This window comes from Pungitius pungitius, chromosome 3, assembly GCF_949316345.1.
Source record: "Pungitius pungitius chromosome 3, fPunPun2.1, whole genome shotgun sequence".
In the NCBI taxonomy this organism is placed as follows: domain Eukaryota; kingdom Metazoa; phylum Chordata; class Actinopteri; order Perciformes; family Gasterosteidae; genus Pungitius; species Pungitius pungitius.
Genome location: NC_084902.1, coordinates 17,825,327 through 17,842,748, shown reverse-complemented (window position 1 = coordinate 17,842,748; position 17,422 = coordinate 17,825,327). Strand labels below are relative to the sequence as shown.

At 42.2% G+C, this 17,422-nt stretch overlaps 1 protein-coding gene across 2 annotated transcripts; it reads right to left on the bottom strand.

Moving 5' to 3' along the window:
• Positions 1 to 10,881: 10,881 nt before the first annotated feature.
• On the bottom strand, positions 10,882 to 15,551 carry LOC134126991 (sterile alpha motif domain-containing protein 3-like). Of its 2 annotated transcripts, XM_062561284.1 has the most exons (4): positions 13,220 to 15,551; positions 12,549 to 12,704; positions 12,133 to 12,222; positions 10,882 to 11,973 (listed from the first exon to the last, which is right to left on the bottom strand). In XM_062561284.1, exons 1-4 carry the CDS (start codon positions 14,222 to 14,224, stop codon positions 11,659 to 11,661), a joined length of 1,566 nt encoding a protein of 521 aa, XP_062417268.1. In that variant the 5' UTR covers positions 14,225 to 15,551; the 3' UTR covers positions 10,882 to 11,658. The 2 variants fall into 2 exon arrangements, with proteins under 2 accessions (XP_062417268.1, XP_062417269.1); XM_062561285.1 differs by lacking the exon at positions 13,220 to 15,551 and having other exon boundaries at positions 12,549 to 13,156.
• Between the last annotated feature and the right edge of the window lie 1,871 nt (positions 15,552 to 17,422).

Genomic DNA, 17,422 nt, shown 5'->3' with positions numbered 1-17,422 from the left:
CCCTGGGCACTGAATCCCTGTAAACTATGTTTGTGGTGTCCTGTCATTTAATATTTTACAGACATCTGCTACAATGAAACTGACTTTTCACATGGTTGCCATGGATCTGCTTCTGCGTGTCTACTAATCTACTCAAAATTATGCAAGATGGATTCCTGCCCTTAAAGCTGTTGAGCATGGCTTCACAGTTCACACACAAATAGACTCTGGTCACATTGACAGTAAAAAACAAGCCCCTCTTTCTTCACCACAATTTGAAGAAGCATTGGGCTGCACATTGAAAGTATTTGTAAAGATTTGATTGATTATATAGTTGAGCAAGAGTTAAGTGCCTTTGGAAAATTGATAGGCAGCAGACACACGAATAAAACCTGTAGTAGGGACACAATCATTGATGCATCCCTGTGAGACAGTATTGTCAGGTAGTTTGACTCAACGGAGCTGAATGAGCTATATTACGAGTTTGTGTTGACTTTTGGTATTGTGCTGCTGATAAGGAGGCTGTGCCATTGCACTCTCCAGCATTGTTCCTGTGATAAGGAAGCAGCGAAGGGGGACATTTTCCGCTGCGAGAGAAAGATGCTGTTGGCAAAGGATGGGGGGTGAACATTAGAGGACGACTGTGGAGGGTCATGTGTAGATCTCTGGAAGAGATGGGCAAAGAGTGTGTTTGTTTTCACACCATATCTGTGATCAATGTGTAGTTGACAGGTGAATAGGTTGGTGGTTAATGGATGAGGTGGAAAGTTTGCCTGTGCTAGTGGAAATTTTCTATTTTTGCATAATGACAGACATTCCTTAATTTATAGTCATGTGATGCTGCTGAGTGGAACCAAATTTCCCATCAAATGTGGTTGTAATAGTAACACCTGTGTCTTTCAAGTAAATTTCTTTACCCGAAGAATACAACCGTTTTCTAAGACATAAGGTTCTAATCCGTTACAATCAAAATGTGCTACCATGGAAAAATCTCAACTCTGCACTTCCTTGGGTCCCAAAACCTACACCCACTTGTGGGACATAAGGATAGAGATTCCTTGCTTTGTAGTTCCATAATTACGTCCGAAACCTAATGCATCAGAAGCTGTAGCCCAGTGCTACTGCCTTTTACTTTTCACAAAATATATATACTCTCACATAAAAGTCTGTGCAAATTCTAACTCATCATGGGCCGCAGACCAAACAATGTTGTTAAAATACCAGTGCAGTTTAAAAGCATCCAAATCGGCAATGTGTTTAAAAAACCTAAATTCTAGCCAGAGCCTTGCTCTTATGTTGCATAGCCATCTTGCCCTAGCATCCTGCCCTTCCCTGTTTTCCATTGTTTTTTCTGCTTAAATAAATCGCCATTTTTGCTTCTCTGCAGAGAAAGTTTAGGAGCTGCCATTCATCCTTTTCTGTTTTTTTGTAGGCAGCTTCCAGGATAAATACCCTTTCTGTAAAAACACGCTAAAAAGTCTAAAAACCCATGTAAAAAAAAAAAAGAACTCCGTGAGTCTCTTACACTCAGAGAGACTATTTATCATGTTTTTACTAAGATCACAAAATGGGCCCTGGCTAGGAACAGAGGGATTAATAACAGATAAAAGCATTGGAGGCGACAGCACCATGTAAAATTCTCCACTGGAGGTCGGCTGTCCGTTTGTATAAAATCCTCCACTGTGGACCAGGTCCATTTTGTCCCAGCCTGTTCGACCACACAGTGGGGAGCCTGTTGCACAGTCCAGTTATGTTCATGCACTTCACACAATTGAAGTACGCAGTCTTCTTGTCTGCTTCGTGTTATGTGAGGCTCTTTGGGCGTGTTGTAGCGAGCAGGGGGGCGGTGAGGTCCCCCAGCCCCGGGCTCAGGTACATCTCAGGGAGGGGGTCTGCAGGGTCTGGCTCAACCTTTCCTGGTCTGTAGTTCCGGAGGAGGCTCCTCTCTTGCGCCGTCAGCCTCTGTTTCCACAGCTCCGGGAGCCTCCTCGCAGAGAGCCCAGAGCTGGGGCGTTGTTCAGTGTCGGCCCCACTGCGTCCACCAGCTGCTGCAGGTACAGGACTTGTGTCCTCACCCATCAGGCCAGGGGTGCTACTGCTGCTGATGTCCAACTTGGCTTTGTGAATCAAAGGTTCTCTCAACAACCAGTACAGAGAGTACGACTGTGGGCATCTTTTACGATTTAAAAACGCCCTAATTAAACAGAGAGCAGAATCCAGCCCCAGGTTGTTTGCATGTCTGAGAATGCAGCTGGCCATGTCTCTCCACCCCAACCCAACCGGACCTGTAAGATATTTTTGTACAAATAGATGGACAAGGCCCTGTTCCCCCTCCTCTCTGGCTAAAAACAGCACCCCCTGTGGCACCCAGAGCAGACCCCGCCAAAAGAAATCAACCATTCTCTGCTGTATTTGGGCTAAGAAGCCCGAGGGAGGGTCTAGGCACATAAGACGGTGCCACAGCTGGGATGCTATCAGGTTGTTTAAAACCAAAACTCTTTTAACTACCTTTTAAAACTCATTTGAGGGAGCAGCCATTTCCACTTGAAAAGTTTCCCCTCAATTCTTTCTGTGACGCCCTCCCAGTTTTTCTGGACTATGGCTTCTTGTCCAAGGTGTATTCCCAGGTATTTAAAACCATCTTTCCTCCATGCCAGACTCTGGGGTAGAACTGGGAGGCCGCCACGCCATGCACTGACAGCGAGGCCATCAATGCCGGGAATAGGCCGTCCCTGCATACTTTGCAAAGCGGCATTCAGCTCCTGCATGCTTATGGACCTGTTGAGTTGCCTGTTTGTTTCCTCAGAGACTTGAGGCAGTTCACCACAGAACTTCTCCATTAGTGGTTCCTCCTCCCTGTACTCACTGGCATATAGAGAGAACCCCACAGCTCACCGTCTAATCTGAACTCGCTCTTCCTCAGCTTAAAAACACCCCATAAATAAAAGTACCTCTCTGAAATTGTCAGAGGTTAAAACAGAATTAAAATGCCAATAGGCACTTTTGGGGACAACATCTCTAATAAAAACATCATAAATGAGCAAAGAATGATAAGTAAACCGGCAGGAACAATACTGCATCCTCCTCCACAAATCCACCCGGCCATGGGAATTGACCAGTTGCCTCAGAGCGTGCTGTGATACTGGATGTGGCTCTGCATGTTTGCGATACAGTTAAAATCCCCCCCCAAAAATAAAAAATCCTCCGGGGCACAGCCATTTAAAACCTCATTAATTTTTTTTAAAAGCAGCTTCCTCTCTGCACCGATCAGTAAAAAGGACGAACCGTGACTTGACTAAAAACAATCTTCCCTCGATTAGTTTTGATCTCCAGGGAGACTGGTTGAGCTGGAGAAGAGGAAGCCCATTCCTCCACTGAGGTTGGTGTTGTGGCTCAGCAGGACTTCCCCTTTCCACTCCCTCCTCCAGTCGGCCTCGTCGCTGTGCGTCACATGTTTCATTTTTTAAATTTTATAAAAAGAGGCTCTCTTCTTGGCATCTCTGGCTCCATTCAGATTTTGGCTTGCTATTTTAACAGTTCCCATAATGAATACAAAAATAAAAACAATCAAAACACACATTGGCGCTTTTTTTCATGACCATCATTAATTGCTCGCTTTGCTTTTAGCACAAGTTTTTTAACCTAAAACAAAAGTTACGTATGTAACTACCGTTCTATGAATCCTGGATGACCGCAAAAGGCAGTGCTTCACAGAGGATTATCTTCTGTCTCGCGCAGGTCGAGTCTTTATACCAACAAAGTCACCTGTGACCCCGGATGAACCGCCGAGCATGCATAAGTTCCGGTGTCATCCAGAGATCAGTCCAACGGAATCTTCTCGCGAGTTCACAGGATTCTGAGTGACTAGGAACTCTGGCGGTCATCCCACGATTCATAGAACCGGATACATAGAAGAAGTAACTTTCGTTCTATTTCATCCTTACTGACCGCCAAAGACAGTGCTTCACACTGGATGACTTATACCAACAGAGTCATGAGGATTACAAGTACCCACCTCTTTTTACTCAGGCAGAGGAATTTGGCCGGAGAAACCCTCCCCAGTGGGTGAGGGGTGGCGACGTTCATTCTGTAGTGTCTTGTCAATGTGCTTGGTGATGTCCAGAAAGCCGCAGCACAGATATCCTCCACGGGCACGCCTCGTAGGGCTGCCCATCACGTGGATACACTCCTGGTGGAGTGGCCTCTCGCTCCGGGAGGCAGTGTACGGCCGCTCGCCCTGTATGCCCAGGCGATGGCCTCCACTATCCAGTGGGATAGGCGCTGCTTGGATAGCGCGTAGCCCTTCCAAGGCCCACCATAACAGTCCACCGTAAGCATGCGGTGGCTCCGGTATAAGCTCTGAGGGCCCGCACCGGGCACAGCAGCCTTGACCGCTCCTCCCCAGATGGGGGGGTCAAACCGTGCGACCTGAATAGGCTAGTTAATGTGCGAGCGTGTCACCACCTTTGGAAGAAACGCTGCAATGGGCCACAAGGTCTCGCCTGAGCCATCCACCTCAGACATGATTCGATCACTGACAAGGCATGCAGCTCCCCCACACGCTTAGCTGACGTGATGGCAAGGAAAAACTGTTTTGGCCGACAGCCATTTCAGTTTTGCCTGTGCGAGGGGTTCGAACGGCGGTGAGCATAAGGGGTCCAGTACTAATTGCAGGTCCCATGCAGGGGCCCTCAGGGCCTTCGGGGGATGCAGTCGCAGAGCCCCTCTCAGAAAGAGGGACACCAGTCTGTGGTTCCCTACAGTCTTGCCGTCAATCTTAGTGTGATGCCCTGAAATAGCGGCTACGTTCACCTTCAGGGTAGATGGAGACAGTCCTCTGTCCAGGAGGGACTGCAGAAATTCAAGTAAGGCCGGTAAGGGGCACTGTACTGGGACCCTGTTCTGAAGCGCACACCAGTCAGAAAATAGCCTATTTGCGTATTGCAGGCGTGTGGATGGTTCTCTTAACCGGGTCTGTGCAGTCAGTTAAAAGGTGGTCAGGCCCTGCAGCGGCCAGGCCCACAGTTGAAGGCGGCCGGGGTCGGAATGCCATATCCGACCCTGTTGCGTTGTTAGTATCAGACGAAACAGTGGGAAGGCATACAGGAGTCCTTCTGGCCACATAAGAGCCAGAGCATCCTGAACCAGAGGGGGCCGTGGGTTGACCTCTCTGAGGCATATAGGTCTCCTTCTGACCTGCCAAAGAGATCCCAGATGTTCTGTACCACATCCGGATGAAGCCGCCACTCCCCTGGAGGGGGCTTGTGGCGGGACAGGAAGTCTGCTACCTGGTTCCGATGGCCAGGGAGGTACATCGCCCGGAGGCTGGTCAGGCCAGGGGCAGCCCAGGTTAGGAGGGTGCGGGATATCCGTAATAACTCTGCAGACCTGGTGCCCCCTTGGTGGTTGATATGAAACACAGTAGAGGTGTTGTCTGATCGGACAAAAACGTGTCTCCCCCTCAGGTGTGGCAAAAAATGTGCCACACCTGAGGGCGTAGCGACAGCAAGCCTAGGGGAACGACTGCTGAGGCAGCTGCCAGTTTGCCCAATAGCTGTAGAAAAGTAATGTAGGGCATCAGCCTGCCCTTTCGGAAGGAGGAGAGGCTGTGGAGAATATTGGGGTGACGGATGGAATGATATGTACACTAAATAAACAGTTGTGCTCTTGAATTAAGAATAAAAAAGATTTCCTTTGTTCGGTTATATAAAGTTCCTCTCTGCAAAGATCCCAACCTCTAAATGCCAAATTTTTAGGTGTCCGTCACATGACTGATTAGAATTGATTATATCCAAACGAAACATTTCTTAATTTTAAGAAAAGGAAACATCTTTGACATCTTTTCTCCACGTAAAATGTTTTTTTGCCCTTAAAAGTTTTATTAGAAGATAGTTCAGTCAACTGCCTTAAATGGGCTTGCCCTTTTCTACATTTTCCAATTTCCTTCGCAGAAGGTCTCAAATGAGGTTAAAATCCTTTCTTCCTATCAACTAGAATCTACATGCATACTGTACATGTATATCAATTCATGAATATTCATTGTAATTTTTAAAGTAGGATTTCAACAAATGAATGTGTAGTTTAAATGAAAAACATCTATTGTTCACAGTATGAAATGTGTCATAGCAATATGTACGTAAACCCTGCCTTTCAAGTTAGAGAAAGCCAGACAATAATTTCGATGAACTTCAAAAAATGGTAAACAGCTTTCAGCAGCCCATGTTCTCAGCATTTTTTCTCTTTTTTCTACTTCCATTACTGTTGAGAAAAATGTCCTGCTAATAGTTTGAATCTTACCTGGAAGTTTGTTGCTGTCATTTTTATTCCTGTGTAGGTCATATTCGGTGAGCCTGGAACTGTTCTCGATTTTAACGTGGGGAGAAAGCTACAACGCGGATGTTAATCGATCCAAACATCAAATAGTTATGGTTTGTAATGCTACTTTGGTTAGACCGGAATGAACTCTGATACAGGCAGTAGCCACAAAGTAGCATGGTCAATTGCTTCATGCTTCAATCAACTGCTTTGTGTTGTGGTGTGATTATAAATGTATAAATGTTATGTTAAACACACAAACGTTGTGGCGTTGGAAAACGTCTAATTATCAGAATCCTGATATTGATACGATATGATTGAAATGTGAGCAAGATCAGCAGGATGCTGATGGATATAGAAGAAGGGATTAGCAGGAGGGGAGAGGTAATGTTGATCCAAACGAAAGGTCAGTGTGGATCAAACACTGATCCTCAACCCTTTGTGTACTGCTGCCAATATGCCACATTGTGTGTCTGTGCGTGTGTTCTGCAGTCCTTTCTAGAAATCTGGAGTCCCTACGTTTTTGCTTCAAACGGGATAGGTCAACTCTTGCCACACGTGAAGGGACATGCACACACACACGCTTCACTGCAGTCTGTCGTGGCTCATTAGTAGCAGTAACACAATGACTATTTGGTCGTTTGAAGGCGGAACACCATTAATTAACAGGGACACTAACCGCAGAAGCTTCATTGCATTATGTTTATAAACCGAGAAAATGGGTTTCTTTATTTGTGATTTATCTGGATTGCAAAACAAATCTAAAAAGGTTTTCTAAAAAAGACTCTTGAATTAGGAGCGTGACGCTGTATCTCATTTTGGAGAAAACCAGGGCAAAAACCAGCATAGGGATAGTAATGCTTTCCAACCAGCCATATAATATATATAATACAAATATAAATATTAAAATCCTTTGATCAAAGATCAGAGAGAGCTGGGTTTCCACCATACAGTGTTTTGCATTGAGGCCAAACATTCTATTTTGGTCTCATCTGACTAGAGCACCTTCTGGCTTGTGGCAATCTCCAAACTGGATTTTATTATGGTGCACTCTTCTGTAGTGGCCAGATTTGTGGGGTATACAACAAATAGTTGATCCGTGGACAGATTCTCCCACCTCAGTTGTTGATTTTTGCAGCTCATCCAGAGTTACCATGGGCCTCTTGGTTGTTTCTCTGATTCATTTTCTTCTTGTCCAGCTTGTCAGTTTGGGTGGACGGTCTTCTATTGGTAGCGGTTGTGTCATGTTCTTTCAATTTATGGTGCTCTGTGAAATGTTCAAAGCTTGGTATTTTTTTATAACTCAACCCTTCTTTCTTAGCTTGTTAAGGTAACTGATCTGAATAGAAAACCTAGCAGCAACAACAATAACATTTTCTGTCCTGGAAAAGTGTTTGATAGGAGGATAAAGGAACTTTGGTGGCCCATTTTCTGGGCAGTATAAATGCCAGAAAAGCAGGAAGCTTGGCAACAGGGGTAATTCCTCATTTGTAGCGTCAGAAGATCCTCAAAGACGGCCCGTAAGTAATTGGGAGGCATTAACAGACTGTGTTGTACTGAAAAGGGGTGAGGCCAGACCTAAAGTCATGTGAACCAGCTCAAGTGACATCCAACATGGTAGCAACAAGGATTATACACACGTGCTGTGCATAACTGTATTCTGTGCTAACACCAAGTTCATTGCAGCACAAATTTGGAAGTGCAGTAATAATGCACTCCCCGCCCTGTCATTGCCTCAACTGAGGTAGCAGCAGGTAGAGCTATGGAGATCAGAACTGACCAACAGCAAGTCAAAAATGTTATATTAAATGCATTTGTCAGAGTTTCAAACTAGCGCAAAGAAAAACACCCACATATTTGGTTGTTTGCTTTACTTCTTTGTCTTTCTGGGTCTGTGGATTTCTCCTACATTCACACACACAAAGTTACTACCACATTTGCATATTTACACATTTTTAGAAAATATTTGTTATCAGATTGTAATCAGTCAAATAGTGAAGTTCCATGGTGAAAAATCAGGGCAGATAAATATTTTTAAGTCTTGACTATTCTCATCTGCCCTATACAATACCTTCAACTTTTAACATGTCATGTTTACCTATTAGTAATTTGTAACTATCAAAGCTCATGTCAGTACAAGTACATTTCTATTATTCTGATGAATATATAATGTCCCCTGGACATTCTCGCAGATTCCATCAACTGGTGAGACTATCTGAGATACGTGGTCTTCATTAACTCTGTCAGTTTGGGTTCTAGCGGGAATAAGTGTGAGTGTGTTGACAAATGTAGTGTGTGTGTGTGAGACTATGAGTGAGGTTGTTTATCAGAGAAGATGTTAACAGACAGGCCTCCTGTTCTGAGATGAATGAGAAGGCAGATTGTCTTGAAGCTGATGAAGTGGCCTAATGCTCATTAGATGGTTGCTGATAGGCTGATGGATGCTTTACGATGTTAAGGCGGCACTGCAGTAATGATGGATGGAGCTTTGTTTTTAATGCAGCCGCTCTCTCTCTATTTTACCTTCCCACTCCCATAGCAAACAAGAACACTCTGTGAATTATTTGATTTAATAAAGAAAAGCTCATTAAGACAAAGTAGCCGTAAGTGTGCTTGTGATCGATCATGTCAGTAGCAGAGTACCAGACTAGTCGGACTAATTAGTTGATATATTCTTGGCCAACCAGATGAGTGGCTACGTTGCTTCTCAACAATTAGTAATACCTAATCAGGGGAGAAGTGAGGGCTTGAAATGGCCAGATAAACCAGTGTGGTTGCCTGCCTGCTGCCTGTGTGTGAGAGAACATGGAGTATTTGGGCACCACTGGAGGTCTGGGGGCGACAGGAAAGTCACCTTCTATGTTCAATTTACAACCCAAACGTCAAACGTCGTTACTGTGCTATATTTATGAAATCTATAGAAAAATCCAGGTAGAACAAATATTGCAATAGATGATAATGAAAAGGGATGACCACATTATCTAGCACTCTTAAACATGTCTTTACATTGATAGTGCAATATGTATAAGAAGTGGACAAAGTCATAGTGAACTACAGTATAAATTATTAAATGAACATTGTGCAGTACAGGGTAGGAAATTTACATATTATTTTGGGAGCAATTTTTGCCCATACTGACTGAAAACCAGGGGCTGTTTATAAGAACTTGGGGGCATTTCTTTGAACTTGGGAAATAACATTCAACCTTTGTTCAAAAATAATATATATACCTATTTGGGCTTAGTGTATATGCAATTGTCATCAAATGGCAGCAATAGGACTTAGTAGTCAACAGATTTCTTGATCCAAAAGAAACAGAAAACCATTCTGCAGAACGCTGTCTTCTGCATCCGAGTCACAGCTTTCGCAGTTGGCTCTCTAGTTATAGACCTTTTTCACAATAACCGGAAATGCGTAATTAATGTGGAAGCGTCAACACATCAGATATTGAAGTCTTCACAACTTCGCTCACAGATTTACCTACAACTACATTTGCTGACGCTGCAAGACTGGTGGAGGAAAACGCTGTCACAAAAAAGAACAAAATAAATAAATTGTACACATTTTTTCATGAGGAATTTGTCGATCAGTATCAAGTTTACTTAGTTTTTCTCAATTGATTTGGCACATTTCTCCAAACTCAGGTAACAGCTCTCAAAACAGTAACTAACAACAGTTAACATCAAAACTAAAAGTGTGTTCTCTGTTGATTTTATAACAAACTGAAGATACAAAGAAATAAATGAAAATACATGTTTTTCATTAAGGTCTTTAATGAGGAGTTCAGGTGTACACTGTAAAAAAAAATTTGTTGACTCAACTTAACTATATCAAGTCATCTTGTTGCTTTGACCGAGTTAATTTGAGTCAACTAATAGTGTCAAGTTTATCACACTTCAAAACAGGAGTTGATGCAACTTGCAGTCTGTTGACTCAACTTCCTGTATTAAGTAAGTTGGACCTGAAAATATTATTTGAGATAACTTTAAGAGATGTTGGTTAAATGTATTTTATCAAGTTCCTTCAACTGTGAATCAAGTTAGCTCAACATGGAATACATAATTGATACAACTCACGATTTGTTGACTTAACTTTCTGTATCAAGTAATGTGGAGTGGAAAACATTACTTTAAGAGAACTAAAAAAGATGTTGGTATAACTTACTTTATCAAGTTGGGGTAACATTATTATTTGACAGTCAAACTTAAATATTAACACATGAAAAAAATAGCTTAAAAGACAATTCAATAAGGACCTTTATTAAAATCCCAACAAGTCCAACTTCAACTAGGCTTGCTTCAAAATAAGTGTCAATTGATGTCCTTGGGACAAAGTTAGCCTTAACACCCTCTAACACACTTTTGCTTTGGGCTGCTCAAACTGAAATTAAACTGTCCCACACATAAATAATAATTTATTACATAAAAATAAGAGCACCCTTCCTTCGGGGAAAAACAATAACTCTGAGTTCAACTGAGTCCATTCTGAGTTAAAGTGATGGTTCGGAGTAATTTCATCCTAGGGTCCTTTGCACCATGACCGCGAGCCAAACACCCCCCCCCAGCTATTCAGCTGGGGGTGTTTGGCTCGCGGTCATGGTGCAAAGGACCCTAGGATGAAATTACTCCGAACCATCACTTTAATCTTCAGAGTTGCTGCAGTAAATTGCAAAAAGATTCATAAAAAACCAAAACAAATCTCAGAAACTTGCTGAAAATGAAAACATTCAAACATTACTGAAATGTCCACTCTTGACAATTTCTCTGTAACATCACATGGATTAATACTTTTGAAATAAGTCAGTACATGAAAACAAGGTGGGGTGACCCACAGAAGGGCAATCGATTTCATCGCTTACTAAACGGTGTAAAAAACGAGAACTCTTTCAGGGCTGGTCAAAAACTGAAGTTACACTGTGTCCCACTTGTAAGAACAAAATTAAAATAAAGAGCATCCTTTCTTTGAGGGGAAAAAAACCAAACTCTCTAAATGACTTTATCAACATCTACATCTTGATCCATTCTAAGGGAATGTTCAGTAAAATGCAGCAAGATATACATACAAAATAGGAATCTCTCTCTGAGAAACTTGCTCAAGTGTCAGCCAGAAAATGAACACGTTCAAACATTACTGAAATCTCCACTCTGTTCATGTTTGGTCTACAACATTAACGTCTGCATTAGTGTCTGGAAGAGACATTTCCTCCACAGAGCAATAGAGATCGGTTAGAACATGAAAACATAAAAAACTTGTGACCCACAGAAGGACTTTACATTTCTTTTCCTCTTACTACATAGTGAACAAATGGCAAAAAAAAACACTTCCTCAGGGCCAAATGCAGAAACATCCTCCTGAGCCATCCCTCTAGCGTAGCAGTTTATTCTTTAGAGAGTGGACTCTGGGAGTGCAGATCTCAGACCCGATTCCCATGAACAGGCGCTGAATCACCTCAAAAGTATATTTAATGTCTTTTGGATAGTCAAGGTTCAGCATGTACAGCAGGCCCATCAGGTTCACAAAAGCGTTGGGTACATCACCGAGATGACGCATGACAATCTTTTCCTCGATGACGATGGCAACATCGTTGTAGGAAACTGGAAGGGGCTCCTTCACATCTTCAACGACCAAGAGGATTCCAATCACCATTCCCTTGATGACGTCCTCCCCAGGATCTGTTGGCTTCATGCATGAACAAACAAAAAACAAAAAGGTGCCTGTGCTTTAGACATGTTTTGCTATATAGTGTATCCACACAGAGGATGCCTGAAGTGATATGCATATGTGATATGCCTATTGTGAACTAGTTTTTATATCATTGAACAATATTTTGCTGCTTACCTCACATCTCTTCATCAATGTAGAAGGATTTTCCTTCATGTACCATGGCAGTCCCTGCAAAGCTGCTGCTCTCTTCCTTTGGTTTGATGCCTGAAAAAACACGATATGTGAATTCAGTTGATATTAGAACTCTGATTTTTGTCAACCCTCAAATGACGGAAACTTAGCTTTCAGTTCAAAGAGGTAACTTAAACTCTGACCTTCTCACAGGCAGGTTATATTCAACAAACCCATAGTTTCTCTCCATCTCCTCCATCTTACGGAGCCATTTCTTATTCATTCAGTACGTATCAAAGTCCTTATCCAAGCACATTAATTAGAGGAAGTTTACTATGTCATAATCTACATCTGGGTCACTTTCCTCAGTGGGGTTGCACTATTAATGTGGACCACAACTACAACAAATATGCACTTACATCCTTGTCGAGACTCTCCATTAAGGATGTCATTTCTTGAACTTCCTCAAAGCGCTTCAACCGGAATAACTGAAGAAGTTTATGCAGATGGCTGTCAAGACCCTCATAGAACTTATTGATGTCCATTGACATGAGCCTGGTGAATTCCTTGACGATCTATGTAGAGAAGTAAGATTAGTTTTAGTTCAAATTAAAAGTCACCTAAATTTTCACATTTCAGCACTACAACTGACAGCTTGCAATGGAACATTCCATTGAGTGCAGCGCAGCCATCTTGGACTGAATGCAGCACAACGTTTTGTTGAGTTTCTCCTCTTGTTGCTTCTATACTCTTTGGGTACATGTCAGGCGAGATGCAACGCAAACAAAATATCGCATAATTATCGCGAGACTTTCGGTATAATATCGCAATGGGTCACATCCGAAGTCATCAATTTACAGGTATAAGGTGAATTGTTGAGGATTTTTTTTACTGTTATCAAATGTAAAAATGGGTCACGCTTGACCCAAACATTATTTAAGCGTTACATAAACAATTTTTTATTTGACTCCCAAATATTTCACTTTAGGAGCACATGTGCTCAATGGGAGGAATGTTAGCATAGAGCCCTGCAATATACACAATACAACATTAATACTTTGCAATGGCTAAGAAAAACTACACATTTTACCTGTCTTTCAGTAAAAAGGGCAGGCCATCTGACTCTCATTTCGGCCACAGGTGGCTCCTCTTCAACGATCTCCTGTCTTCTCAGTGCATATGTGGCATTCATTGCATTATTGATGTAGGCTAGGTTTGGGGTTGTTTTTCTCATCTCCTGGACCATCTTTTCTCTATCTTCTTCAAGACTTCTGCTGTCTCTTCCCTGGGGGAGATCTGGAAGAAAATTTGTTTCAGACCGTCTAGGTTTCTTGACTTTGTTTCTCTTCCCTCGCGTGTCCCCAGCACCTCTTTTCTCAGAATTAACCTCCAGTTCTCGGCAGCCCACAGCTTTTAATTTCTGTCTGTAATTGCCCATCTTAAACTTTATGCTGTGTTTCCATCCATACCATCCAGATGTGGAGCCAGGTTCTGTAAGGCAAGGGTGTTTTTCAACAAGTGCCTTGGCTACACATCCATAATGTTCAAGTGTAGGGTAGGTCATGAATGAATATATTGTTTCAGCAAGTTTGAGCAGAATCTCAGACTTCATGTCCCTTGAAATGGATAGAAGTGCTCCACTTTCTTTAAAAGCACCATTGCCCTGCCTGAGCCTCAGCTCAACATCATATGAGAAGGTGGGAATGGGAAAATGAGTTGGCCAGTGCTGTGAACGCTGACCCGCAAAGCCCTTCGTTTGGCTGCTCAATGAAGAGGACGTCGTCGGAGATGATGAATGAGCTGAAGAGGATGCTGTCGGAGATGATGGTACAGCAGAGCTTAAAGTGTCCAAACTTGAGTCCGAAGAGACAGGGCAGAAAACGACTTGCAATGTCACCTTGTCTTTCGGTAGATCGTCAACACACGTGAGGTTACAGAAGTCTTTGAAATCCTCATCTTCATATTGAAGGTCAAATGGAGAGCGTAACTGCAGTTTGTTTTTCAACACCAGTTTCAGGCTGTGAACCGAATCTGGAACAGAGTCCAAGCGGAGCTTTCTAATGTCCTGTGCTGAAATGATCACACGCAACAGCATCTTGCAATTGAAGAACTCTCACGACTTCCCTGGTGATGAGAAAAAAAAAGAATGTAAGAAAAGACAAAATGAACAATAAAGAAACATTAATAAACATTCTGTTTAAAACATGTTTTTACGCTTATGGACATATTGCATATGTTTTTCAGAGGAAGGAGAGGAACGCCATTTAAAGTAAAATAACAGCTCAACTATACCTTAATGAAGAAAAACTTTTGATGTCACGATCAGTTTGCCTGCTTTTGTGTATGGATACAGGGGTTGATATCCATTTAGTTCATGTAATTCCACAATCACCAGTTCAGAAGACTGTTTTTTCATCAACTCATAACTCCGCAGGTGCTCCATGTACCATGCATGATATGGTTCTATGAAGAAAGACACTTTGCTGGACACAACTAGAATTTTAACCAGCTTCCCAAAGTCAGGCAGGCCACTGGTGTGCCCCACGGACAGAAACATACCCTCTGAATACTTCGTGCCATAAAGGCAGGCATGGGTTGCAAGAGACACACGACTTAGGTTTCCATATTTCAGCTCTACAGCCCGCCTCATGGAGTGCTCGAGTGCATCAGGTGAAACAACTGTAGTGTGTCCAACCTCCAGATCAGGTCTGAAAAGACTTGGCAAGTCTAGATGGTAAGCTAAAGTAAGCTGGTGTTTTTTTGATAGAGTGAGCAAGATGTTTCTGAAATTGTGAGAATCATGCACCACCCTTTTAAAAAAGCTGTGCTTAGCTTCAAATCTAATGGTCCAGAAATCAACCAGGGGACCAAATCTCCGAATCAGTTCGGGATAATGTTCCAAGAAGTGGTGCTTGGGCAGGAGGTGGAAATCAGGAAACACCTCTTTTAATAGGCACCTGTGATCGGAGATTTTACACTCCAAGTATGCCAATGTCTCTTCTGAAAAATGTCCACTAGCTAGAAGCTCTACTATTTCTTTCAAATCTAATAGAATTTCCCATGTTTTGTCATCTTCTGGTATAATGTGACCGATCATCAGAGGCAGAAGTCTCAATAGTGTCCAGTTTTCGTGGCAATTCCCACCAATAGATTTTTTGGATGCAAACGACTTTGAAATTGGATGAGGTCTGTTGGTTTTATCTGTAAACTTGAAAGGGAAAGATTCAATGATGGAATTCAGCTCTTCTATTGTAAAGTACTGTTTGGATATCAGAGACTTTATGCATAGACTTAATTCCCGTGGCACTATTCCTTCAAAAAGGTCGTGCATAAAATCTGGGGGGAAGCCCTGGATTGTGTGGAAATGAGAAAGTCTATTGAGAACACAGTCACTCTTTACTCCATTCACGGAAACTAACTGATGTCTGTTTAATTCCAGAAGGTCCTGTTTGTGAGCTTCAACCGTCCGGAGCGGAAATACTCTCTCCTTTACCTCATGACTGTCAATATCTTGCCGACTAGCTAAACAAAACCGGCAAAATTTGTCAACATTAAAACTCTCATGAAGCCCAGCAAGTGAGTGGGCCCCTAAGTTGTCTGCAGACACATAAAGTACAGTACCTCTTACAGTTGTTCCCAATTTCTGAACATACAATCCTTGCTGCTCAAGTAGTTCAAGGTCTTTTATCAGTGGTTCAAGAATGGCTCCATACCCATATTTCTTCACATCATTGCTATGACACAGACATGCAAGGTAGATTGACTGTACAGATGATCTGTATCGTATAGGTAAATTAGAAATCACCCAATAGACTGCACAGACCTTGTGCTTTTTTTTTGATGTTCCTAGTGGGTTGCAAACCTCAAAGTCATCTATATACAGTCCTAGGGCAATGCTAAGATCTTCTGATGAGAGCAAAATATTGTCTTTGTAATATAGACCGTCTCTGTATGTTTTATAATGAGACAAGTGTTCAACTGTTTCAATATGTCCCGTCTCCAAGACTTTATCTAACACATCATTACGATTTAACAGCTCTGTCAAAACTTTCAAAACCGGAATATAAACAAATTTCCGCCTTGAAGATGCATCTAAAACATATTCAATTGGCTCAATCACTTTAAAACTTTTCTTGTAAAAAGTTTCTCTTTTGTATTCAGAGCCAAAAGGCCCGTCTTTCGACAAGAAACTTAGGGGGTTCACTTTTTTAACTATCTCGGATATAGCAGCAGTGACTGCACTGTTAACTGCACAATTATGCTTGATCAGTACACTTTCAATTATTTTAGGTGTGCACTCTTCTACAACTGAGCTAATACTATAAAGCTCATTTATTATTTCCTGAGTTGTTGTTTTAGACACATGCAAATTTGTTTGCATACGCAGTAAGAGAGATGCAACTTTGTGTTGAAGTAAATCATGGAGGTCTTGATCCTCTAGGGAATCATCTGTTAAGTCTAGATCGTCCGAATGTGTCTCAAAGTCTGTACTTTCAGAGTTTAAAGTGCCTTGAATAAAAGTTTGATACAGGTTTTCTCGAAAATTGTCAATGGTACAGAGGTGATGTTTCTTACTCTTATGTGCACGAAAAGTACTGTACACACTTGACTGAAAACTACAGTCTTTAAAGGGACATTTAACAGTTTCCTTATTGTGTATGTGTATTTTCAAATGTGCAAAATACTGTGTATCACTACAAATCTCAGAAAAGTTGCACAGTTCACAATTTAACCGTGCAGTCACTTGCTTTGAGCGGGCTTGACTATGGTCTCTAGTTAAATGTTTTTTCAGAGATGATTCTGTCCTGAAGGAGCACACACAGTCTGCATAGACACAGGGAAGAGGACAGTGCCTTGCCTGATGACAGTGCTTCAGCTTATAATGGACAATTAGTGTGCGTTGGTTCGGCGAGGAGAAATTGCAACACTTGCAGGACCACCGCATTGAGGGGAAGTTGCCCCAAACAGCACAGCAAACACTGAAGTGAAGTAACCCTGTACAGAAAAAACAAAGACAGAAGTGTAACAGCGCACATATCACTATGGACATGAAAACAATCACCTATCACTACGTGTTTATACCGCATCTAACTCTACATACAACTCTACATAACGGCGTTAGGTAATGCCGTTATTTTTTTAGTAACGTGGTAATCTAACTAATTATTTTTTCCGCCTTTACAACGCCGTTACCGTTACCGGACGTTAAATACGGTGCGTTATTATGCATTGATTGAATAAACAGTTATCCGAACGCATTTCAACGCGGCCAGACGCGCACACGACATACCTT

Coding starts and splice junctions, on each gene's coding strand:
- LOC134126991 (XM_062561284.1), bottom strand. CDS start 14,224: ATGCTGTTGCGTGTGATCATTTCAGCACAGGACATTAGAAAGCTCCGC. Junction 12,223..12,548: donor TGGAGAGTCTCGACAAGGAT/GTAAGTGCATAT, acceptor GTGTTTTTTCAG/GCATCAAACCAAAGGAAGAG. Junction 11,974..12,132: donor CATTGATGAAGAGATGTGAG/GTAAGCAGCAAA, acceptor TCATGCATGAAG/CCAACAGATCCTGGGGAGGA.